Source organism: Lissotriton vulgaris, chromosome 2_1, assembly GCF_964263255.1.
Source record: "Lissotriton vulgaris chromosome 2_1, aLisVul1.2, whole genome shotgun sequence".
Lineage (NCBI taxonomy): Eukaryota > Metazoa > Chordata > Amphibia > Caudata > Salamandridae > Lissotriton > Lissotriton vulgaris.
In genome coordinates this window covers 819,014,229-819,040,645 of record NC_141687.1, presented here as the reverse complement: position 1 = coordinate 819,040,645, position 26,417 = coordinate 819,014,229, and the positions used below count along the sequence as shown (strand labels likewise).

The 26,417-nt window shown below is 44.4% G+C and overlaps 1 protein-coding gene across 8 annotated transcripts in view; it reads left to right on the top strand.

Moving 5' to 3' along the window:
- The window catches only part of CWC22 (CWC22 spliceosome associated protein), a 466,526-nt gene that overhangs the window by 128,889 nt on the left and 311,220 nt on the right, over positions 1–26,417 (top strand). For all 8 annotated transcript variants that reach the window (XM_086956220.1, XM_086956217.1, XM_086956216.1 and 5 more), the window contains one exon: positions 3,227–3,343. In XM_086956220.1, the coding sequence (XP_086812346.1) occupies positions 3,227–3,343 (117 nt within the window). The remainder of the gene's footprint in view (positions 1–3,226; positions 3,344–26,417) is intronic.

Sequence of the window (26,417 nt, the reverse complement as noted above, 5' to 3'; positions counted from 1 at the left end):
AGTGGTCCGCGCTCTTATTTCTTCCAAAAAACGATTTTTGGGAAGAGTGTATATATATATATATATATATATATATATATATATATATATATATATATATATATATATATATATATAGATAGATATAGATATAGATATAGATATAGATATAGATATATATATACTCTTCCCAAAAATCGTTTTTTGGAAGAAATAAGAGCGCGGACCACTGTGGTTAGTCAGCTGCAGTTTATTTGTATTCCATAGGAAACACAGCAGCAGCCATGACGAGTTTATATATATATGGATATATATCCATATATCCCTGTTCAAGAAATCTCGATCTGTGTTAATAAAGTGCGACCTAGACTGAGAGATTCTCTCGTTGCAAAGAGACAATGCATGAGAAAATTACTGGATGACGTTATAAGGCCTTCTATCTAATAGATGCATACAACGTGAGAATATGTGAAAGGCTGTACGTAGGTCTGCGAAAATACGAGCCACTTTGGCCACGGAATATTCACATCGGTCTAAAAGCACAATGGACAATGTGTGAAGTTGTGCAGTGATTAAAAAAGGGTTAAAAGGATCGTGAACTGGGGAGAGAGTAATGTCAATAGAAATACTCTCTGCTATGTTAGAACCTGTCATAAATGCCTCAATGCCTGGTTCTTCATTCATGGTGCCCTGAAGGTTGCTTAATTATGAACAAAGGTAAATGACTACTGCAGTGTGATGTCAATATTAAACGCACAGGGTGAGAGGGGTCAGGGGGAGTGCTTTGGGGAGAGAGGAGGAGACTTTCGTGAAAAAGTGCATAGTGATAATTGTGGTGGTGAATGTAACCTTGGTAAAAATCCACTCCAATCCAAGATATCGGTGGTTAAAATTAAGTCATGTTAAACTTAAGAAACATGAACGAAAAAAGCTCTTAGAACAATGTACCCATTGTGTATAGACTTACAAAGCGTTTGTCTTAAAATTGCGACATGATAATACAGTTGCAGACATGTGAATAAAGGACAGATTTCAACGACAGACAGAATTATCACTGCTTAAATGCAAAGCAAAAACATCTAAGTTCCTTCACTTAAAATACTATTGGAATATGCACACATTACTTGATCACTAGTGTGATGCAGAAGGATAACGTGTTATAGTACTCGACATGTCAGAGGGTCAGAACAGGTTAGAGAAAATGGTATAGGTCCTCACTCGTGCTCAGGCCAAAAGGTGCCTTGGTATTGTGGGTATGCAGTCAATGACCGAATATTTCAGGTGGTCCAGGTTGTTGTGATGTACCGCCTTGAAGTGTCTTGCATCAGGGTATGTGGGGGTCACTGTTAACTATGGCTCTAAGGTGTTGTAGGATGTGCATATGTACTGCTATCTTGGTACTTCCGATGTAGCGAAGACCACAGTCACATTCCAGAATGTAGATGGCAAACTCTGTTCTATATGTTAGGTGGTGTTTAATGATTAGAGGTGCCAATCTGAAGGTGGAGTCTGTGTCATGTTTTTGCCAAATTTACAGACCCTACAACTGTTGCATTTGAAGAACCCTTTCATGTCCGATAACCATTTAGCTGTGTTCCTGATTTCGGGGCTATTTTTTACGAGTGCGTCATGCATGGATCTGGCCCGTTTGTATGTGATGTCGGGAGCAACTAGGGGCCCCAGAGTTGGGTCAGATCTAATGATTCCCCAGTGTCTGTTGATAACCGATCTGATTGCTCTAAGTTCAGTGTTATGTGTGATAATAAGTCTGGGCCTGACTGTGTGTTCTCCCTTGTTGGAATACTCATACTGTCGGGTTCAAGGGTGCAGGTTCCTCTGGGGAGTCCCTCACTTGTTGCATACTCACACTATTGTGTTCAAGGCTACAGGTTCCTGTGAGGAGTACCTCACAAGGTTGTTCATTGGCTCTCTCAATGGCTTTGTTGATATTGGCTTTGGAGTATCCTCTTGTTCTGAATCTGTTGGATGCCTCCCTTTGACATTCCGTCAAATCTAACGGTGAGCTGCAGATCCTGCGTAATCGGAGCATTTCACCATAGGGCATGCTTGCTATCAGGTGCCTTGGGTGGAAACCTGAGGTGTGCAGGACCGAATTACCTGCCGTGGGCTTTCTATGCAATTTAGAGGGCATATTGCTATTAGATATGTAAAGGGTGACATCAAGGAATTCAATGGATGAGATGCTAATGTTGGCATTGAATTCTAAATTCATGGTATTGTTGTTACTCTCAGTGATGTACTCTGATGAACAGACACTCGGACACCCATACAGATACTCAGACAACCAATCAATAACCCACATAGACACTCATGTAGCAACTCACCAACCCATGCAGTCGCTTACACATCAACTGACAGATTGATACAGATATTCACACAGTTTAGTCACTAACCCATGCATTCAGTAAGACACGTTTAATCACGGACTTATACAGTCAGTTGCGCACCTACTAAATCATCCATTCAGACCATTCAGACACTCATACACCCACTCACTCATTCTTCAAAACATCTTGGTATGTATGTATATATGTATATGTATATATGTATGTGTATATATATATATATATATATATATATATATATATATATATATATATATACACATAACACCTAACACCTATTTAAACTTTACAGAAACACAGTTAGTGGATGATGTCATCAGTGATGTCATTTGAGATGTCATCAGTGATTTCACTGACAATGTCATGAGAGATGTAGTATGTGACGTCGTCAGCAGTGCATTGCGGGGGTGCGAGTTATAATTAGCTTAACTAACTATAATGGCCAAATTTCTCTGGTTTTGTACGAGTGAAATGTCCAACTAAATATAACTTTCCTGAAACCTGTGGTTTTTTCAGTGACTATATATATATATAAATATATATATATATATATATATATATATAATTCATACACACTGTTACTCTACAGATGTGGCTGTATTTTGCTATCTTATTGGAGAGCAAAGATGCCTCGTCTCATTCTTTGTGGTAGGAAAAAATGCCACTCTTGCTACACTTCCTCTGTCTCTCCTTATGATGTAACTGTAATTACCATTGGTTTGGTTTTTATGGCTACAAATCTATAGTCTATATTTCCTTTTTGATCATACTTGTATGATAACTCATGATGTGGGCCCTGCTGAATCTTTTGTGTTAATTAAATATTCCTGCTTGAAAATGGCTTCTTTAGTTAGCTGAACATTCTTTGCTTTGTTTCACAGATCTGATGAATATGAGAGGGGTTCATCTCCACGAAACAGAAAATATTCTGACTGCTCTAGACGTGATGAAGAAAGGTTGAGAAATGAGCGATACAGTGACAGACGAGGAACCACAAGGTGATAGTGCCTAGAAATAACAACCTTAGTCTTTATGCATCTTTCTGATTATAAGAGCATGACAAACTTATCTGTATCTGATATGTAGATCTGTGTTCTCTGAATTTCAATTTTTTAAAGACCCATATTTTGAATGTATCTGCCAGCTTCAAGTTGAGGATGTGCTGTGAGACCTAGGTGTTCAGTCATCACTGTTGCTCTTTGCTATGTTTTAAGTGATACATTTATGTATTTGTCTTGTTCATAGCTTCTTATGCCTAGAACAATCTCCTGTATGTCATCTTGAAAGTGTAATGTGAGGGAGGGTGATACTTCAATTGGGCAGTAGTTACTCTACTTTGATCCTACCAAACAGATGTACATATTTGCTTGATAATAAATCTTATTTCTTCAATATTGGGGTGTGCGCATGCCTTATTTCACCCTCGTCATAGAGATCCCTACAGCTCAGTTAAGGGCAAATGTGTAAATCATTCTTTGTAATGAGGGATCAGCTTTGCTCATTGCTAAAAGTCGTGGTAGTCACTGATTCATTGACTTGTTCATGAATTGTTGCACTGGAGTATTTTTCCCCAGTTCATTGTGCATATACTTGGTGACTAATGGTCGTTTTAAAGAACTCAAACAGTTGTGAAAATCACATAATGGTAAATTTTTGATTTCCTTTTATTATTACACTCCAATAATTTTTTCATAAGTATAATTCACTTTTAGTGCATGTGTAACAAAATTATATATTTAAATAAAAAGATTTATTTATGGACTTCAAACTTCAAACATTGGTATGCATACATTTCAGTCTGTTTACAGCAGGTGCCTATAGCATAACAGTGCACAGTGAATCGGCCAATCATTTCAAGTGAGTGTCTATTGTTTCTTGACTTTTCCATCTCTACGGTTGGGGATATACATAAGCATTTTACGAAGTCGAAGCAGTTAGCCCGCTCTGTACGGGGCGGAGCTATGGGGTTTTGACAATATTGATGATATCTGCAGATCCAAGCACAAGTTCTTGAGGGATCTGGTGAAGCTCCCTCGTAACACCCCACTAACCCCCTTAATGTTTGATATGGGTAGACGGCCGCTCAGGGATATTGCTAAGTTGAGCCCATTGCTTTTTTAGGCACGCTTAATGCGCACCCCTGAGCTTGCAAATTATGCCTCTGCCCTGACTGAGATGATTAATCTGGATATGGGGCACAGGGTCAAGTGGATATCTAATGTTAGAAAGACACTGACACAGCTGGGTCTTTCGGAAACCTGAGACACCAGAGTCCCACCCAACAAGTTCGAGCTCAAGTATATTTATTGGAACTGGGTTGACTCCAATGAGCTGAGCAAACCAAATTTGGGGAGATTCACAGATTAATTTTTCAGTCACAAGCAGTCCAGAGCCTTACCTTGATTTTATCCAGGTCCCTCGCGATAGGCTGCTATATACCCAACTCAGGTTAGGCACACTCCCAGTTCATGCAACAATATCTAAATGGCGCCCGCACAAACATCAAAACGAAGGCTGCCCCTTTTGCAGAGCTCTGCTGGTGAGCGTGTCCCATTTTTAGGTCTCGGCCTGCCAATGCGCTTGCGCATTGCTGGCAGAGATTATAGTAAGGGCAAAAGAACAGTCTACCAACGGCGGATTTGCCACAGTTCATGTGTCTATGCGTGTGCACAAACCAGCTACGTCACAAACCACCATTTGTCTGTCAATGTCTCACATCAAACTTCAAAGGCTCCGCTCGCCGCCCCCGCCTGCACATCGCACTCTCCTACTTCCCCTCCCACCTCCCACGGCCGCTCTTCCCATTCACGCGCTCTGCAGGTCACCATTTGCCAGCATGCGGCCGCTAGTGCTTTCATCCCTATCACTCCCCCCTCTCCTACTTCCCCTCCCACCTCCCAAACAGCATCGAGCCAGGAAGACTGTCACACGCTGCTACTACTATGTGCATTTTGTATCCTACTCCATTCCTTGTTTTCGTTCATAGAAGCAGCATGAACCATGGGGCTGAAACACATGCAATGTTGCTAAAATAATTGTAATACTGCTTTGAAGTTTACATTTTTTACCACAGCCTTTTTCCTCCCTCTGTCTCCACTGCCCTGTTTTCTGCCAAACCCGTCTCTTCTCTTTTTTGTCGCTTCAGGTACTTCCTCCCACCCCCTTTGCTGCCCGTTTTCTCTCGCTCCGATCTCTTCTCTACCTGTCCTCTCCTCATTGTTTGTTTTTAAGCCCCCCTTTCCTGCCCCCTTCTTATTCCTTACAAGTTCACCCGCGCCCCAACCTCTTCTGCAGCCTGTCCCACACTCCTCCGCTCCGGCCTGCACCCCCCTTCACCCCTCTTCTGTTGCAGCCTGTGCCTTCTTTCTCTGTTGCCTGTTCCCCGCCCCCTTTTCAGCAGCCTGCACCACTCTCTGCACTCCTGTTTCTGCAGGTTGTACCCCCGTTGTACTATTCCTGTGCCGTCCGCGCCCTCCTTGTTTCCACAGTTGTTCTTTTCTTTCCTCATTACATGCCAGCACCTTTTAATACATCAGCACGAGGTGTGCGCCGCACAAAAACAAAGGCCTATCAATTACTCCATTCACAGGGCTTTAAGTGGGATGAAAAAACTGGGGGGTGTCTCTCAATGTGGCGTGGCCTATATAATTAAAGGCGTGGCTTAAAACACCTAAGCTAAAACCCGTTCTTAGCATAGTGTGCTGCCCGACTTTTATTTTGCTGTTTCTGTCATTGCACCCAGAAATTTAATACAGCAAGTAATATTATACCTAACAGCCAGGACTATTGGCTTTGTCAATGGTTGTTACTACTGCCCTGCGAACGCACGTGCCCTTGTGCCGTGATTGCTTTCCACCCTTGACATGGACTCCCCTCCCTCAACGCTCACCGCCACAACCCCAGCCTGCTACTGCAATTACATACCCCGACACCAATGATCAGTGTGGCAAGGTAAAGGGCGCTATCGGTTTCCGTGACTTTGCTGCAGGTTATAGTATTCTTCATGAACAAAACATGCATTAAGGAGATGCCATTGCCATCAAATAAACCATACATTTCTCATACACAGAGCAGAATTACTGGCCACTGGGTCTTGAGGCACGGATCTTTGGAGAAGTCAGTCTTTGAAGGTTACATTTGTCGTAGTGCCCTTTTGTGAGCTCCTATCTGTATACCCGTGCTCTCTCTACAGTTGTCTTGTTTGGCCACTTCATATTCTCTTCTTACTTCATTCCCTCGTCTCTTAATGCTTTACGTCAAACTCCGTTTTGTTCATGTATATTTTTTCCCACCAAGTCTATTCACAGTTTTTCCCCGTTCGGTTAGTGAGTCCGACACTGACCAATCTTGTATTTTGTTTTGTAGTTTTTATAAAGCGCAAATGCGACCTACAGGTTTAGGATTGCTGTACATGAGCACCAGTTATATTATATAAGGACAGATTCATATTTATTTAGGGAGTTCTGACCATGCCGCCACATCCTCTCCAAATGAATCTTTTGTACCACTACTGCAATAGTGTGCTGCACACCTTCACTTTGGTATCTACTGCAGGTAAAATTTGGGTGGGGTCAGATTGGGCCCTTTAGTGAATTACATACCTAAAACAGTAGACTTGTCTTCAAACAACCCGGAGCAGTTTTGAACATGTTTGAGACTGCATGCATGTGTGCTTGCTGCAGCCAATGATTGTGGTAATATCAGGGGAAACAGCCTTTATAACAAAGGGTGAACAACGAGATGCCTTTACAATGAAGGTATTATGACAATGTCTCATGATACTTGTTTTTAACATGCTTTCAGTTTAGGCAGTTTCAGTACTAAAATGTACTTTCAGCTGTGTACTTCTAGCAATGACCTACTTCATGATTTCGGACCAGTAATGTGAGTTAGACATCCCGTCCAAAATTAACATGCACACCCTCAGCGAATGAGTGCAGCAGCAGTTGGATGGTGATGGCTGGTTTGGCTTGGTGGTGAGTGTAAAACAGTGTAAAGTAGTAGCCCCATGTTACTTTCACCACTCTCTTATCCCCCTACTATCACTAGCCGCTCACAGCTCTTCCACACTAGCAGTTCCACAATACCCACAACAGCCATATCCCTCACAAACTAGCAGTCTTACACTACCAACAACACTTACACACTCCTCATAGAGTAGCAGTCTCCCACTAACAGCACTCTCACACCTTCACACCACGTACAACAGATGTATGACGGTACAACGCGTACCGTCACAACGCATCCCTTTACACCGCATCCCTTACAACGCAAGTCGTTACCACGACTTGCGTTGGAGGTGCGGATTTCGAATAGTATAATTTACTATTGTAACACCAGTCCCGGTGGACCCTAGGGAAGGTGTTGGGATAGTAAATTTACTATTTTTAATCCTTTAGCGCCCTCCAGCTCTCTCTACACCCCCCTCTCTCTACACCCCCCTCTCTCTACACCCCCCTCTCTCTACACCCCCCTCTCTCTACACCACCTCTCTCTACACCCCCCTCTCTCTACACCCCCCTCTCTCTACACCCCTCTCTCTCTACACCCCTCTCTCTCTACACCCCTCTCTCTCTACACCCCTCTCTCTCTACACCCCTCTCTCTACCTCTCTCTCCACACCTCCATCTATCTATCGCCCTCACTCTATCTATCGCCCTCACTCTATCTATCGCCCTCACTCTATCTATCGCCCTCACTCTATCACACACCACCAGACGTCAGTGCACGCTTTAACCATGCTCACACACACCACCAGCCGTCAGTGCACGCTTCCACCAGGCTCACACACACCACCAGCAGTCAATGCACGTTTTCACCAGGCACACACACCACCAGCCATCAGTGCACACTTCCACCAGGCACACACACCACCAACAATCAGTGCACAATTTCTACAGGCACACACACCACCAGCCATTAGTGCACACATCATTTGTTAACGCATCCACAATTAACTATTGTAGTAATCACAGTATGGCGCACTTCAATTTTAAACATATTCATCTAAAGCGCAGCATCCCACCATTGTGACAAAAATAAATACACATTTTTTTGGCCTACAATTTATAGACTTTTTTTCTCTCTCGCTTTCTCGCCGACTCTGTGGTTGCGTTCTTTCTATGCCCTTTTAATATTCTGCTTGCATTAGTTCCCATTTTTCAATTAATCGCCATTCCCTTCTTTTTCCCTCTCTAACCGTGTCTCCGCTTTCTCTTCCGATGCCCTTCCACTTTCACTCCATCTCGTGCTCAACATTCTGTTCTCTCTCCTTTCTCTTTCCGTAACTTCCCCTCGCATCACCCCTTCTCTACCTCTCTCAATTCACGTCTTTCACGTTCTGCTTTCTCTTCATTTCACCGTTATTGTCCATCTCTTTCTCTCCTCGCCTTTATCTTCATATTAATTTCCCTCACACTCGTCCCATTCTTTGCATTCTATTGACTCTACCTTATATTAACGTTAATCCCCACTTTCCCGTGTCTTAGCACTCTCATCCCTTTCACTCTTCTCTCGCCAGTTTCACCTATTCTTTTCTTTTACCCGTCTCTTCCCTTCGCTTTCGACTTTCTTTCCCTCTCTTTGCCTTTTCCCTTTTTGTGAATTTCTCTAATCTCTTCATGTCATCATTTCCTGTCCTGTCTTTGCGTCTCTTCATTTTATCCCTATATCATTATCCTGCACTTTTTTCCACTTTCACATTTCTCGATCACATTTGACTGAATTTAACAACTTCTTTCCTTTTCGACATCCGTCTTTTCACACTTCCTCGTTCTTTTCCATTCACTTTTCCTTTAGTCTCTTTCCTATTTTGTAATTTATTCCTCTCTCTTCCTGTCTCCCCCTTCACATCTCTAACTTCGCTGTACTTTATGACATTCTCTTGCAGCACCTTTACTTCTTGTCTCATTTTGAGACCTTTCCGCCTCGCTTTCCTTTCCAGCTCCTACTTATTCCCCTATCTCTTCCTTCTGCTCACGGTGTCTTGTCTTCTGCACTACATTCTCCGGTTACCCCTCTGTGACTCACTTCTCGTCCCTTCCCTTATATGTTCGTATTTTATCTGCCCTTCTTATTTCTCGTGACTTCAAATCTACCCTTCCTGTCATTTATCATTTTGTTCCGCTTTCTTTCTCTTTAGGTCTCGCTGAGATAATGCGCATGGGTTCTCAAGTTGTAAAAGGGCATTCAAAAATCTTACCAAGCAGGCAGATTGCCTACAGTGCATGTGTGAAGGCGCATGCACATCAAGCGGCAGCCTGTGAGCCTCTCTACACACTCACACTTCAAAGGAATTCGCTCCCCCGTCCCCCTCCGCGCAATGCCAAGAGCTTGTTGTTAACACACAACACCCCAGCTGCTTTTGATCCGGAATAAATGTAAAATCTGTAGTGTGAGCGAACAGGCCACTGATCTGTTTACACTTTGTTGCAAGCACATACTTTAAGACGTTTTCAATGTATGATAATGTGAAGATATATTCTTGCATTTTCTTGGTGAATTTAGGAAGGGTAATGAAACCGTCATCTTCGATAAAGGACCTCCTTAAATCTCTCTACACCCCCCTCTCTCTACAGCCCTCTCTCTCTACAGCCCTCTCTCTCTACAGCCCTCTCTCTCTACACCCCTCTCTCTCTACACCCCTCTCTCTCTACACCCCTCTCTCTCTACACCCCTCTCTCTCTACACCCCTCTCTCTCTACACCCCTCTCTCTCTACACCCCCCTCTCTCTACACCCCCCTCTCTCTACACCCCCCTCTCTCTACACCCCCCTCTCTGTACACCCCTCTCTCTCTACACCCCTCTCTCTACATCCCTCTCTCTCTAAACCCCTCTCTACACCCCCCTCTCTCTCTACAGCCCTCTCTCTCTACAGCCCCCTCTCTACACCCTCCTCTCTATACACCCCCTCTCTACACCCCTTTCTCTACACCCCCTCGCTCTCTACCCTACTCTCTCAACACTCCTTCTCTCTCTACACCCCTCTCTCTACACCCCCCTCGATCTCTACAGACTTCTCTCTACACCTCTCTCTCTACACCCCTCTCTCTCTACACCCCTCTCTCTCTACACCCCCCATGCTCTCTACCCCATTCTCTCTACACCCCACTCGCTCTCTACACCCCTCTCTCTCTACACCCCCCTCGCTCTCTACCCCATTCTCTCTACACCCCACTTGCTCTCTACACTCCCCTGGCTCTCTACTCCACTCGCTCTCTACACCCCTCTCTCTACACCACCCTCTCTCTAAATCCCTCTCTCTCTACACCCCTCTCTCTCTCTACACCCCTCTCTCTCCCTACACCCATCTCTCTCCCTACACCCCTCTCTCTCTCTACACCCCTCTCTTTCTACACCCCTCTCTCTCTACACCCCTCTCTCTCTACACCCCTCTCTCTCTACACCCCTCTCTCTCTACACCCCTCTCTCTCTACACCCCTGTCTCTCTACACCCCTCTCTCTCTACACACCCCTCTCTCTCTACACACCCCTCTCTCTCTACACACCCCTCTCTCTCTACACACCCCTCTCTCTCTACACACCCCTCTCTCTCTACACACCCCTCTCTCTCTACACCCCTCTCTCTACACACCCCTCTCTCTACACACCCCTCTCTCTACACACCCCTCTCTCTACACACCCCTCTCTCTACACACCCCTCTCTCTACACACCCCTCTCTCTACACACCCCTCTCTCTCTATACACCCCTCTCTCTCTACACACCCCTCTCTCTCTACACACCCCTCTCTCTACACACCCCTCTCTCTACACACCCCTCTCTCTACACACCCCTCTCTCTACACACCCCTCTCTCTACACACCCCTCTCTCTACACACCCCTCTCTCTACACCCCCTCTCTCTACACCCCCTTCTCTCTACACCCCCCTCTCTCTACACCCCCTCTCTCTACACCCCCTCTCTCTACACCCCCCTCTCTCTACACCCCCTCTCTCTACACCCCCCTCTCTCTACACCCCCCTCTCTCTTCCCCCCTCTCTCTACACCCCCTCTCTCTACACACCCCCTCTCTCTACACCCCCCTCTCTCTACACCCCCCTCTCTCTACACCCCTCTCTCTCTACACCCCTCTCTCTCTACACCCCTCTCTCTCTACACCCCTCTCTCTCTACACCCCTCTCTCTCTACACCCCTCTCTCTATCTCTCTCTCCACACCTCCATCTATCTATCGCCCTCACTCTATCTATCGCCCTCACTCTATCTATTGCCCTCACTCTATCTATCTATCTATCTATCTATCTATCTATCTATCTATCTATCTATCTATCTATCTATCTATCTATCTATCTATCTATCTATCTATATCTATCTATCTATCTATCTATCTATCTATCTATCGCCCTCCCTCTAGCGCCATCACTCTATCTATCTATCTATCGCCCTCACTCTATCGCCCCCACTCTACCTATCGCCCTTACTCTACCTATCTATCGCCCTTACTCTACCTATCTATCGCCCTCACTCTATCGCCCTCACTCTATCTATCGCCCTCCCTCACTCTATCTATCGCCCTCCCTCACTCTATCTATCGCCCTCCCTCACTCTATCTATCGCCCTCCCTCACTCTATCTATCGCCCTCCCTCACTCTATCTATCGCCCTCCCTCACTCTATCGCCCTCCCTCTATTTCTCTATCACCCTCCCTCACTCTATCTATTGCATACCACAGCATCACTCAGCACCACCACAACATCACTATGCACTACCACAGCATCACTGAACGCCACAGCATCACTGAACGCCACAGCATCACTGAACGCCACAGCATCACTGAACGCCACAGCATCACTGAACGCCACAGCATCACTGAACGCCACAGCATCACTGAACGCCACAGCATCACTGAACGCCACAGCATCACTCGTCGCCACAGCATCACTCGTCGCCACAGCATCACTCGTCGCCACAGCATCACTCGTCGCCACAGCATCACTCGTCGCCACAGCATCACTCGTCGCCACAGCATCACTCGTCGCCACAGCATCACTCGTCGCCACAGCATCACTCGTCGCCACAGCATCACTCGTCGCCACAGCATCACTCGTCGCCACAGCATCACTCGTCGCCACAGCATCACTCGTCGCCACAGCATCACTCGTCGCCACAGCATCACTCGTCGCCACAGCATCACTCGTCGCCACAGCATCACTCGTCGCCACAGCATCACTCAGCGCCCCACAGCATCAATCTGTGCAACCATTCAACAACTGGTTCAAATATGTTCACTCAATGTTTCAAGCTTTATTACAAATGTCACAAAAAGAAGTTAATATTTCACTTCTGTTCTCGTCACAATTAAATACCTTGAACATAATCTTCACAAAAGTCATTTACAAAAGTTTAAGCTATTGCAAAAAATAAATTACAATAACTTCCATTTAAGTATTAATTATTAAAAAAAATTAAAAGCCATTGTTATTTGTAATATCAATACATCTAAGTTATATATTGCAGTACTAATGCTATAGGTGTCACATTTGCGAAAGTTAAAACTATTGGCATTGTCAATGACAAAGCTATTAATTTCGCTATTTTCAAAACCAACACAATAATAAAAAAATTGACATTTACAAAACCAATAGCTCAAACTTTCCTAATGCGAGACCTATTGCATTGCAAATGCTTGTTTGTTTGCCTGCCCAGCTTATTCTATTGCCAGGTTTAAATGGATAATACCAATGTGCAAATCCTTGAGCACACATGACCATCGGGTCGCCCTGCGTATTCGCAAAACTGATTCAAGTATGCTTTTTACTTGTGGGGTGGCTATGTTTTGGAGTCACACCTGGATTATTAGACACAAAGCTTTGAAGGGCTCTCATATGCTGAGTGACCAGTAATAATGGCAGTGACTCCCCTACCTTACATTTATTGCAATATGTTGAAGAGGCCACCAGTTTTGAGCCTTTGGGAGGAATGCACGTTTTTTTAAAACCGAGTGTCCTATTTTGAGATACATTCTCCTGGTATATTCTACATAATACTGCTTGGTGGTGCTTCTCCGTCCATTGTTTCATATATCCTTGTTTTCATAATTCTTAAAATTCACTTAGGACTTATTTCCTTTACTAGTATCCTTCGTTTTATATACAATTTCTTATGAATTTAGCAATTTAAAAGTCTAGTTTAATCCTGTTTTAACTTGATGTGAATCGATGTATAGTCTTATCGCTTCCGTATGTTTGTTGCAGATTGCTTTTATGATACTAGTGATTGAATAAAGCATATTTGATTGATTGATTGATTGATTGATATACATAAGTTTCTCTATGCGCATTCCACCCGCTCCATTTCTTAGGACATCCTCTAGATTTATACATTTCTTTTTCTGCAATCATACACTTATCCAGTTCAGCTGCCCAAACCTTAGTCGACGGTCTTTGCGCTGCCCCCCATTTCATTACAATTGCTCTTTTCCCTAAAGTGTATCCCAGAGTGGATAGTTGCTGTTCCACTTCCGTGAGATCGGTTGCTTCCCAAATGTTAAGAAGCCCCAGCGGTGGTGTCAGAGTTATCTCTTTCCCTATTGCGTCCTGCATTTGTGTTGTTGTGTGGCCCATATGGGTCGTATTTGATGACAGTCCCATATAGTATGATAGAATATTGCCTCTTGGTGACATCCGTGCAAACCCAACGTATCCTGTCTAGTTCCCATTTTCGCTAAAGTATCCCCCGTAAGGTACGTTCTATGTAGGATTTTTAATTGGATCAGTTGGAAACAAAGAGTAATAGCTGCTTCCCTTGTGGACATCAGTTCTGTTTGCCAGTCTTTGTCTTCGATGTGTCCGATATCGGCTTGCCATCAGTCTCGAAGAGTTCAAAAGGGATCTGGCAGGTTATTGCATAATTTACGATATGTTAGTGATATGGCATTATCTGGGATGAGCTCAGAAAGCAGCTAGTCTTCCAAGGGGGATGGTTACGGCAAATTTCCTATGTCTGGAAGTGCTACTGTGAGTGCATGGCGGATCTGCAGATAGCGAAAAATCTCCCCTTGAGCCAGTTCATATTTCTCCTGTAGTTCAGTAAATGTAAGGATTTTGCCCTTCTTTACTAGATGGCCTATGGTGGTGAGTCTAATTGTGTCCCACATATCAAATCCTAATTGATGACACAGGAGCCCTAATTTTTTAGAGGACCACAAGGGTGTAGCTTGAGTCAGCACACCGGTCCAGCCTAGACGTTTAGTCACCTGATGCCAAATTTCCACCGTCCAAGCCATAAGTCCCATATACCTCCCTTTCCGGATCTTCGTATATAGGGCTCCCAAGCACCCCTCTCTTCCCATCTGGTATCTGTCTAACCTGTATGCTGGGTCTATGGAAGAATAGTACAGCCAGTGATTCATTACCACTAATTGCGAAGCCCAGTAATAGTTGTATATCCGGAAGTGCAATCCCCCCGTCGTACCACCCTTTAGTCAATTTGTGCAAGGCTATGCGAGGCGCTCCTCCAATCCACAGTAACGATCGGACCTCGCTTTCAATGCTTTTAAAATAAGAGTCCGGAATCTTGTAGGGGCAGTTTTGGAGAATATACAAAAATTGCAGGGGAGCCAGCATCTTAAACAGGGCAGCTCGGCCTAGCAAAGAAAGCGGCAGCAATCTCCAATGTTTAACATCATTAGGAGTCTTTCTAAGGGGATGGCTAAATTTCTGTTGTGAAAGAGTTTGGGTCTAGGGTGATAAAAACCCCTAGGTAGCGGAATCCATCAAGGGCTATTTCAATCCCGCATCCCGGGGGAAGCTTGGGAACTGGACCCTGAAGAACAAACTGCACTGATTTAGTCCAGTTGATGGCATTGCCGGTGTATTTGCCAAAATTTGTAAAAATATTCAAAAGTCTGTGTATTGAAGTAGAGAGGTACGCTAGCTATAACAGAATTTCGTCCACTTAGTGATATCCTATCCTCTTCCCCTTCCGCCCATTTCAGCCCTCTAAGTAGTACGTCCCCTCTCACCCAGGATGCCAGTGGTTCCAGAATCAAGGAGAAAAGCAGGGGGATAGGAGGCAGCCTTGTCTGGTGCCTCTGCCTAATGTAAATATTCGGGATGTGCGGTAATTGACCTTTACTTGACCCTGCAACTCCGTGTAAAGTAGCCTAATCCACCCCAGGAATCACGGGCTGAACCCCAGGCGTCCCAACACCTCGAAAAGATAAGGCCATTCTATAGAGTCGAATGCCCCAGGAGGCATCCAGGGAGAGCACCACTGCATCTTCGTCTATATATTGTTTACGCCCCAAGATATTGTGAATGCGGCAGATATTCAGTGCCGTGTTCCGGCCTAAAGCCTGATTGGTCAGCATGGACCAACGATGGGATTAATGACACCAAGGAGGAAGCCAGGAGCTTTGCCAGAACTTAAGCCTCGACATTAATTAAAGAAATCGGTCGATAAGAACCGCAACTCTCTGCGTGTTGTCCCGGCTTTTGAATGACTACAATAGAAGCCAGACGTTGGTCTTCCGGCAGGATTCCTTTCTCAAAGCTTTCATTATACATGTTTTTAAGGTGAGGCGCGACCTGTAGGGCCAGGGACTTAAGGAATTCAATAGGGACTCCATTGGGCCCCATTGCCTTCCCTGATTGGATACTATTTATTGCTTTGCAAATTTCGTCATCTGTGAGATCTGCTTCCATTATATTTCTATCAGCATCTGATAAAGTAGATAGGCGTATATCTGGTAGCAATTGCCAGGAGTCCTCAGCCGCATACGTAGTTGAGGAGGTATAAACCGCCTCCAGATGGTCGGCAAATGCCTCCGCGATGTCTTGCGGATCTGAGATCTGCTGTTCCCCCTTAATTGACAGTCTGGATACCCAGCGTTCCCCTTGTTCCCTTTTCTCCAGCCAAGCAAGCATTTTCCCGGCCCTGTCTCCCAGCTCATACACCTTATGTCGTGTTTGTAAAGTCTAGCCCGTGTCCTCTCTCCAGTCAAAGTTTTATATTTTAGCTGCTTGATAGTTAATTGGCATGTGATGGCCTCACTGGGTAAAGAGGTATTTTGTGCCTCCAGCTGATGGAGTTCACTCTCTAGTTGTGACAGCTATTGGTTTTGTATTCAAACATATTCCACTTTTAGAGCTATTGCGTGCCCTTTCAACACCGCCTTGTACGCCTCCCATATTATCTGTGCCGAGTCCACTGAGCCAACATTTTCAGTAAAGTAGTGGTCTGTTTGCATAAGCAAGTTCTCTTTTATGTCCAGAACTTTAAGCAACCAGTGATTGAGGATCATGGTGCTGCGTTGCCTTTTATTGTGATAGGTAAGCTCAATCCACAGTGGGGAATGATCTGAAATGCCCCTCGGCAGACCATGTGGATGTTTGAAATGTCCGATATCTGCTAGATGCATAAGGAAATAGTCTATGCGGGATATGCTCTTGTGTGTGTTGGAATAGTAAGTATTGTGTGTCATGTATAGTTGTAAAGAGCGCTACACATCTGTTAGGCCCATGTGAATTCCTCCATCGGAGTATTGTGGTGTGTTAGGGGTCGTCGTGGATGTCTGTCTCTTTGGTCGTCCATGGTCATATTAAAATCCTCTTCCAGAATTATAGTGCCTATGGGGAGATCAGAATTGTCCCCAAGTCACTAAGCGCCTCCTTGTACAGCGCCGGGGGAAGATACTCTGAGACCACATTAAGCGGCTTCCCTTCCCAGCTGGTCTCCAAAACTGCAAACCTCCCTTGGGAATCTGCCCATGTGTGATTTGGAGTGAGTGCAAGGCTTCTCTGAACTAGGATACAGGTGCCCCTTGAACCGGAGGTAAACCCTGCATGGACCAGGAGTTTATATTCCCACCAAGTAAGGGCCTTACAATTATTACCCACTAAGTGTGTTACCTGCACCAAAACCAAATCTGGGGCTTGTCTCTAAAGATACTGTAGCACAACTCCTCGCTTTATTTTGTCCCTCAGCCCGTTTACATTCCACGTCCGAATGGATTATGTGAAAAGATTATGAGAAAACCTGTGGGTACATCGAGTGGGGCAACTGCTGTACCCAACAACACCGTAGCCAAGTTTATAGACCTGAAATGACATTGAGGCATATACTGCCTTAGGAACCACATAATTTCATACCCTGCATTTAAAATGAGAACAGAGATAACAAAATTATATTTTAAATCTTTTTTAATTTGTTCAGTAATTAATTAATTAATTGTGTGCTTATATAGCGCTGGAATCACTCCCGAAGGGGTACCTCCGCGCTTCGACCGCTGCGAAACCCTTCCTGGCTTCCCTGAGAGATGGTCCCTTAATGGGTATCTCCAGGGTGAGACCAGGCATCCCCGGCGGTCTGGTGGGGCCGTTAGTGAAGATGAGGCAAGCTAGGGCCCAGAGTTGCCGAGTGTGATCGCTGATCCGAGTGGGCACCGAGGCGAGAGAATTATCGAGTCCGCTGACCCTGGTCCAGAAACCTGCCGCGTCGGGAATCGAACCCTGGTCCCGGGCCGTCCTCTGCTCTCGGGTCTGCCGCCTCTAACCAGTGAGCCATACTACTTCACTAAGTAAGGGAGTATCAATGACATTCAGGATTTCTCTGCTGAGTATTCCTATTCCACAGTCCTTAAAAAAGAAATTGTTTTCAGGACACGTCCTAAAATGTGTTCTAGACCTGAAGTAACTTTTGTAGCAGAGTGCTTCTTAGCTGGTTATTTGATGCTTGAGTTTAACAAAAGTTGTGGTTGACTGTCACTTGCAGAAAAATTGTTGGCTTTAAGGTTGATTTGTTTGGTCCGCTAGGGCTAAGACATTGATATGAGTTGTTAAGTGAATATTATTTCTGATAGAGGCTACTAACCATAGATTCTTTACCTTTTGAATATTTCTCAGATGTCTGACTGGATCTGGAAACTTTTCAGCAGTACCTCTGTGCGACTACACACTGACGCTGTTCCGCTCTAGAAATAACCTGTGGTATCTATGAAGGGGCAATCTCTGAGTTCTGACATCAGTTCTCCTCTTTGAGACCCACCTAAACAAAAAAAATACATGTTTTTTTACAATGTGCAAGGGACTTGTCATCTACCAAAAAGGCAGGTTCCCAGCCCTGTAATGACTGTTACAAACAAATGTCTGATAAATCTTCACCAAATTTTCCTCTGTCTGGGCTCGAGCCACGACTCCAGGACGACACTGACTGTACATCTATGAAACCCTAGACCATACAAGACCCTGAGGTGAAACTCTACATTGTCAAGCACCGGAATTATTCATGGAGAGACCGGACCAGTTCGAAAGTTTGGGCCCAGTCCTGTTGGAGATCCAGAAGTTGCTGGAGTCATCCCCAGTTTCAGTCTTCGTCTCGATCCAAATCTTCAGGTAAGTTGAAGAAAAAACATAAGAAACCTGAGTGGTATTTAGCCCCTCCCACCACTTGCACATTCCACGGGTGCAGCACCATACTTTTCAGTCTCGTTCGCAAAGTGGTTAGGAGCCAATCCTGTAAATTGTCTGGCAAAATCCAGTTCCCAGGGCTGTCCACCTCTACTAAGCAGAAGGAAGAGTTCTGTGCATCCATGCTTGACCTTCGAATCCTAGATGACTTCCTCTGGCGTGCCTGGAGGCCCCATGGAGCTGGGAGGTTCTACTCCTGGGTTGCCACTGTCAGGTTTTCCCTCTTATGGCATCTGGACCCTCCGAGCCCATAACTGGGCCGCCTCCAGCTCCACTCTGGACTCCTCAGTCCATGCCACTTCCTAGTGCATTGATACCGACTCCTGTGGCTCCAGACGACAAAGAACCAATTTTCATTTATGACTGATATCGACCTTAACCAAAGTAGCGCCCAGCCGCCGTTGAGGTTCCATTTCCTATGCTTAATCTACCTCCACAAATGCAACAGCACATGCTGCGTTCTCTGTTCTGCTTGGATTCAAATGATTATAATGCGCGCAGTGAGATTGTCGAACCTTGTCACGAGGAGAATTGGTATGACGACCTGCAGGAGGTTAGTAGTCTTAATATCCCCCCGTGAAACGGGACTCCTGTAACTACCTCATGTCCTACCACTGATGAGAGTGCTCCCTACGCCATGTTTATGCGTAGGGCAGCCGAAGTCCTTGACATTCAGCTCCATGCCTTGGAGGTCAAGACCAATGTACATAGAGGTTCTTCAGGCGGGACAGAAATGTACCGATCCCTTCTTACAATTTAACAAGTCTCTTATGGACACTTTGTTGGGGCATGGGCCAAACCTTGCTCCCCTTCCCCCAGGTCAACCACCAAATTGCATGACGCCACCACCCTGCCCTGGGAGACACTGAATTTGTATATCCGCACCCCTCACGTGAAAGCTTGATGGTGCAGGCATCCGCAAGCAAGATCAATCCGAACACCTTTTCAACTACTCCTGAAATGGAATCAAAATGAGTGGAGACATTCTGAAACAGTCTTTTCATCCACCAGCTTGGCGTTCAGGTTGGTGCATGGCAGCTGCCTTGTGGGGCAATATTCTCATGCCCTTTGGGACTCAGTGCCTCAAGTCCTCTCGGGTGTACCTGATGATCTCTGACCGGCCTTTGCTGAGGCCATTCCAGATGGTCATGATGTGGCCCACTTCACAATTGGCTGTAGCTTGGATACCACCAATTCCATTATGCAGGCCATTGGCACCAGTCACCATTCGCTGGCACGCTTGGCTACAGTCCACCTGCTTCTTAGGCAGTGGCATGCCGTTTCACATGACTTGCCAGTATGGGGACAAGGCAAATTCTGCCCATGAGCAGTTCAAGGAGAGCAGGACTACAGCACGCTCTCTGGCCTTATCTGCCCCACCACTCCAGCTGCAGTTTTGTGGCTTCGGCAGAGGTACCCCTTACCATCTGCCAATCCTACCACAGCATGGTGCCCAGCAGCTTCAGTGCCATGGTGCACAAGTCATACTGGGCTTAAGCATTTGTCCTCCGATCAGGCTGCCCCTCTGGGAAGATCTGCTGTGACAACAGGACGGAGTTCTGCCCCCAGGCTGTTGCCATCTCCAGCTTCATGCATGGAGATTGAGCAGCAATAGCTGACCACATTTGACCTTCCTTTGTCGTTGGTTGAAGTCATCTTGGCCAGACGTCTCTCGACAAAAGCTGTATACGACTGTCACTGGGACAAATTTGTGGCTTGGTGTGGTGCTCGGAGTACATGAAATAGTGATTGATACTGGGCAAAAACAAAATGGATTGGGACCCGACTATGAGATTCCCATTGGCTGGGATTCATTCAAGCATTCTATCCGCCAATTTGTTATTGTTGCCCTTGGTGCCGTGCTTGGCAAATAGGACCCCTCACAGCAAATGTATGTGAAGTTTTGTTATTTATTTTTTCTTTACCCTGACTGGGCCTTGCTCTGGGCACTGTTAAATGGTACCTTTTCGGCTTTTTTGCAGTTTCAACATCAGGTGTTTCGGACCCTCCCACCAGAATGGTCCTGTTAAATGTGGTCTTACTCTTTATTTAATTTATGTTCCTTCGTGCGTACAATTCTTTTGGGGGAGGTTGGGGGGTCTCCTTGGGCTTGTGTATCAGCATGGTGCCCAGCACCTGCTTAACGGGTGCCTCGCTTGCGTTTTTCAACTAGTAAATTTTTATTATAATCAGCGCGACTGTCACTGTGCTTTATCTTTAAATACGGTGGCTGCGTGCTGCTATGATTTGTAAATGTACCCCAATATAGGCTTGGGTAGTGACCTAACCTTTCAACTACATTTACTGTGCCATTGTACTACATACCGGGTTTTGTGCTGACCTTTTACCTAGTAAAGTGCTGCATAAATGTTGAGTGGTTTTCCCCCGACAACTAGCCTCCTTTATTATGCTTGAGGATTCTCAGCATCACAGCAGGACTACCATCTTCTGCAGAATAACTATTTATAAGGTTCATCCCTTTCGTTATCCTCGGCCAACATGACACAGCAAGGGTTCCCTTTGAGTATATAAACACCATATGTTTGCTGGGGCGACAGATGGGAAAGAATTTCATGCTGCCGCAAGAGACTGAGTTTCCTACACGCAGACACTCCAGTACGCAGTCGTCTTACTGTAGTGTAGTTCCTATTTTCCCAATAGGCCCTGCGCATTGGATTAACATAAACAATAGTATAGACGTAGAAGTGCGGTCTTCCAGGTCTCTACTGATGCTAAACTTAATTGGGTTTGTTACCAACTAGCTCAGAGGTCACTGGAAACTTTCTTGACTGAATAGGAAGTGATCAGCTTCCCTGGTACAGACAAGAAGGGATCCAGTTTTCCAACAACCGCATAAACATGACAACTTTGCTCCTTAGAATAAGAGTCAATCTCTAGAGTCGCGTGAAACAATAGACAGTTATTTTACTCAGTCAGTTGTGCAGATTACTTTCACCAAGATGCAGAGAATAGAGAGACGGGCGTTTTCAATAAAAAGGTATTATTTATTGAACAGTCTTTCTTCTCATGCAAGAGAAATGAATTGCCACAATTGCAAGATTAGTTATTATAAAAAGTGCGTACAGTACAATGAGGATTGCGAAATAATACTGTAAAAGCATTGATACGGTTTCTTAGCCATACAATGGTTAAAATGAATAAAATATATACATTCATATATACATTTAGCTAATATACTCAACTGGTGCTTCTAACTACGCCTACCCCAGTGTACCTGACCTAAGCCTAATACTTGGGAGGGAGTAAGTAAGAAGCAGTTTTAGTTAAGTTGGTTTTGCCAAGGTTTGCTTCAAGAATTCTCTCTAAGGGTTTAGTCAACACCATACCTCTGAAATAGAATGTTGGAGGTCTGGTATCTCCTTCCAGGGACTCGATATCCCAGTCACTCGCAAGAGTGGGCTGGAAACGCCAGAGCTGGATTTCTCGGCAGGAGAAAAGACAGCGTCTCTCTCAGCGCGTCGAGGAAGAGGAGGGGCAGCGTCCGCGGGCAACTTGCATCTGCAGGGCTCTGAAGGGGACAGCTGTTCTGCTCCTATGTGCACCACACCATCGTTCGCTGATGTCGTTGAGGCAGCAATAGCATCAGTATCAGCGAGGCAGCGATAGTATCGAGGCAGCGATAGTATCGAGGCAGCGTTTGCTTAAGGCAACATTGGTAATATTTATACCTGAAAGGTGCCTGTTTTGACGTAAGTTTTTGGCAGAAGACGTCAATAAAGATGTCACTAGGAAGTGATCGTCTCTTAGTGCTCATTAGAGTTCTATTACTAATCAAAACATAGCAAGCGGGCTTTCCCAGGTTGCTGAGTTTTATCTTGTTGAAGAACTCGGAGTGTAATCTAGGAATCTTAGATAGTGGCTTCTGCTGTGTCATTTGCTCTAATGAGCTGCAGAGGAAGAGATTCTGAAATGTGGCTCTGATCGTGTTAGGCCAGAGACGAGTTTCTGAAATATCGCTCTTAATCGTTTATGCCATTATAGGGGAATAAATGGATTATAGCCGTATAGGGGCATAAGGCCACAGTATTGATCGGGGTCCTAGATTAGAACGCCACATTACATCCCTCGCGGGGTGTCCATCTCGAGACCAAGACAGGGTCCTTCATTCTCTCACAGTAGGTAATGGAGTTGGTTATATCCTAGGGGGATTCTTGGCCATGCACCTACATACATGCTAGATACATTTAGGTACATCTAGTTAGGGTTAGCATCGTAGAAGTACGCATCTTTACTGTCTTGTATTTATATGCCTGCATATACTAATTGTTTTAGCACTATGGTAGAAATCTACCATCCTTTTACTCTTAACCGTTTATTGGTGCCTATAATGAGTTTTTTCTGTTTCTGTTTTAGGACTGTTGCAGCACACATATTTTACATTAGAATGAAGCTGGTTTAATAATTGCTTATTGAAAACATCCCCACCGTTTATTCTGTGCATCTCTGTAAGACAAATTGAGCATGAGTAACTGAGCCAAAAGTTTTTTATTGTTTCTACGATCCATGAGGGTAAGGTTTGTCATGTTCAATAGTTTCTAGAAACTATTCTCTCCTTGGTAAGAGGGGTTCATGGTGGCACTGTGAGCTATCTGGTATATACATGAGCATATCCGGTGGGGGTGTCTGGAATCAGTCTGGACACCGATCCCACAGTTTGTTGTCTAAACGTGCAGATCCTATATAGATTTATAGGAACTATACGACATGGCGCCGCCATCGTTGGTTTGGTTCTTATTTAATGGTCAAATCTGAGTAGTTCAGTTGTGCTTTCTCAGAGACCCCTACTCACAACTACATAGATACGCCAGGAGTGGGAAGGGAAAAATCAGCCGCAGCTGAGCAGGCATATCCTATGTATTGGCTGTAAGTTAATTCAAGCTTGAAGGGAAATGTCTGAAGAAGACAACATTGCACCAGCCTCTCATGCGAACGCTGCGGGGGAAGGTGCTATAAACCAGCCCCCACCCCTCCCACACACAATAGATAAAGTAAGACTCGGTCGGCTCAGCAGAGACGGAGCGACTTAGCCGGTCCTAGCGGCTTACACACCGCATTCAGACATTGACACAATCTCGGTAGCAGACTTGCGTCCACTACACAAAGAAGTAATAAAACTTTACAGAAATCTGACATAGTTCATTATGACAACACTCATACTGCAACCAACAAGGGTTATACCGACAGGACAAATACAAGGAAGCCCAACTAAAATAACTCTACAAACGCTGAACACAGTTGTGTAGAATGTCCACTAAACGCAAGCAGATGCCATTCTGGATAGTTCCGAAAATCACGCAGTTAGAGCCGGTATTCCCAAACACAAGCCCTCGAGAAGAACACAGAATGTTAACAATCTGCTTGCCAATGGGGATAGCTCCCATGTTAGAGGATAGTACATCTTGGTGTACAGTTTTCGCTGCCATCTATACCGGAACTCATGGTATCCTTTCATAGCAGTGATACCAGACATATTGAGACAGATGCAGAATGAGTATGAAGCAGAACCTGCTCTAAACCTAGAGATGAAATTGTTAGGAAATTTTGCTCAGGTAGCAATGATTATGTTGGCAAACAGAAAAAGGGGAGGCAGCAGCGGTGGTAATACGACAATGCCTGATGGATTTCACTACTGCACAACAGGAGCGTGATTTACCTAAAATGATAGAATGAATGAAAAAAAAAATATATATATATATATATATATATATATATATATATATATATATATATATATATATATATATATATATATATATATATATATATATATATATATATATATATATATATATATATATATATATATATATATATATATATATATATATATATATATATATATATATATATATATATATAAAAAAATTGGGAGTTAGAGCAACAAAACCTCAACTCATTGGTGGTCCCGAAAAGGATAACACCTAACAATCACATGATTATTCCAAAAAGAAATGGGATAATAAACAACAAACAAATAGAAAGTATAGATCACAATCAAGGAGTGGATCTCCTCAACAAGAGCCCTCCGAAAGGAGGTGCAATCTTAGGAATCGTGATAACTTTAAAAAACCTGACGGGTATCAGTATACCGATGCTCGTTCCTTTCAGTGTTCATCAAAAAACTCAGAGAGGGAAGGACGGTCAGAACACAGATCAGAAGAACGAACGAAAGTCCAGAGATACACATTGTACTTCAGACTTTAATATAAAAAAAGAAGATAAACAAAAATCAAAAACTCAATTTGAAAAATAAGAAAATAGCAGGCCTTAAAGTAAGAAATGCCCAGGCTGCTGAGGACTGAACTTGTGTACGGGCAATGTGCTCTGACTATCCTAGACAGCGCAGCAAAAATAATAATACCTCACCAGAACCTGATGGAATTTCTGGTGACAGCTGTGTTGAATGAACATATCACGGTGGAGACACCTGATACTAGGGTAAGTGTCCCACACCTGGTGTATGAAATAACACTCCAAATGGAAGGGGACAAACCCAGAAAAGTTAAAGGTCTCTTTTGGGAGAACTTGACTTTTGGATACAACATCATTTTTTGTTATTGATTGCCCAAAAGGAGAATGGTAATTTTACCAGCTTTCTCTGACCTCGTTCCCAAATCCCTACAACACACATGTGTGGGAGTGGGCGGTTCACTTGCTCCAGCAACATATCGCAATCATGTAGGTTGGGTCCTGAGTCACCTTAGCGTGTAATCCCAGTAAAAACTACTCCAACTCCACATAGACAGTACCCAATAAAACAAGAAGCAAAAAAACAAGTGAGGGAGATTTTAGATCAACTTGAATACCAAGGTTTAATAGAGAATTGCATCTCTTTAGTGAATAATCCTTTGTTTCCCGTAATGAAGCCTTACAATTCATATTGTCTGATTTTAGACTACAGGACATGGCTGCCGTAGCTGCAATCACTTGTTCTAGTATGAGAATAGACCGAAGCACAATGGTAGCTGTCATTGCTTCACGCAAAAACAGCTCAGCCTTACCAAAAGGCTTTCCACTCAAATACTCGTACAAAATATTCTGTATGCTCAAATCCCAGGAGTGACGGTTAGAGAAATACCAAACATGGATCACAGATTAGGGTTAATTCTAGTTGCACACAAGGGTCTGGGTTCAGCGCACACAGGGATTACTGTGACCGTTTCACTACTGAAACAATGCTATTGGTGGCCAGGTTTAACGAAACAGACAAAAGCATTTGTCCTTAAGTGCGACATCTGTTGGCAGATGAAGGGTTTGACCCGTTACACGCTCACGACAAACATTGCTACTAATTTCAGACAAACCTCTTGCATGTGCCTTTTGGACCACTGCGGCCCCTTACAATCTGATAGGGCTTACAAGCACCTCTTGGTGGCAGTGGATTCGTGCTCTAGATTCCTGTGGGTTTGGCCTCAGTGCTCGGCTGACGCACAAACTGTTATGAAGGATTTGCGAGTCTTTATAGTGACATACACAGTTGGCACATTGCATTCTGACCTTGGCCCTGCCTTTAGCTCTCTGGATTACAAGCAAGCCATGGGAAGTTTGGGTGTTCCATTGCGGTACTCCTTTCTGTATCATTCTGAGGGAAATTCGATTGTGGAAAGGAAAAAGCAGGACTTA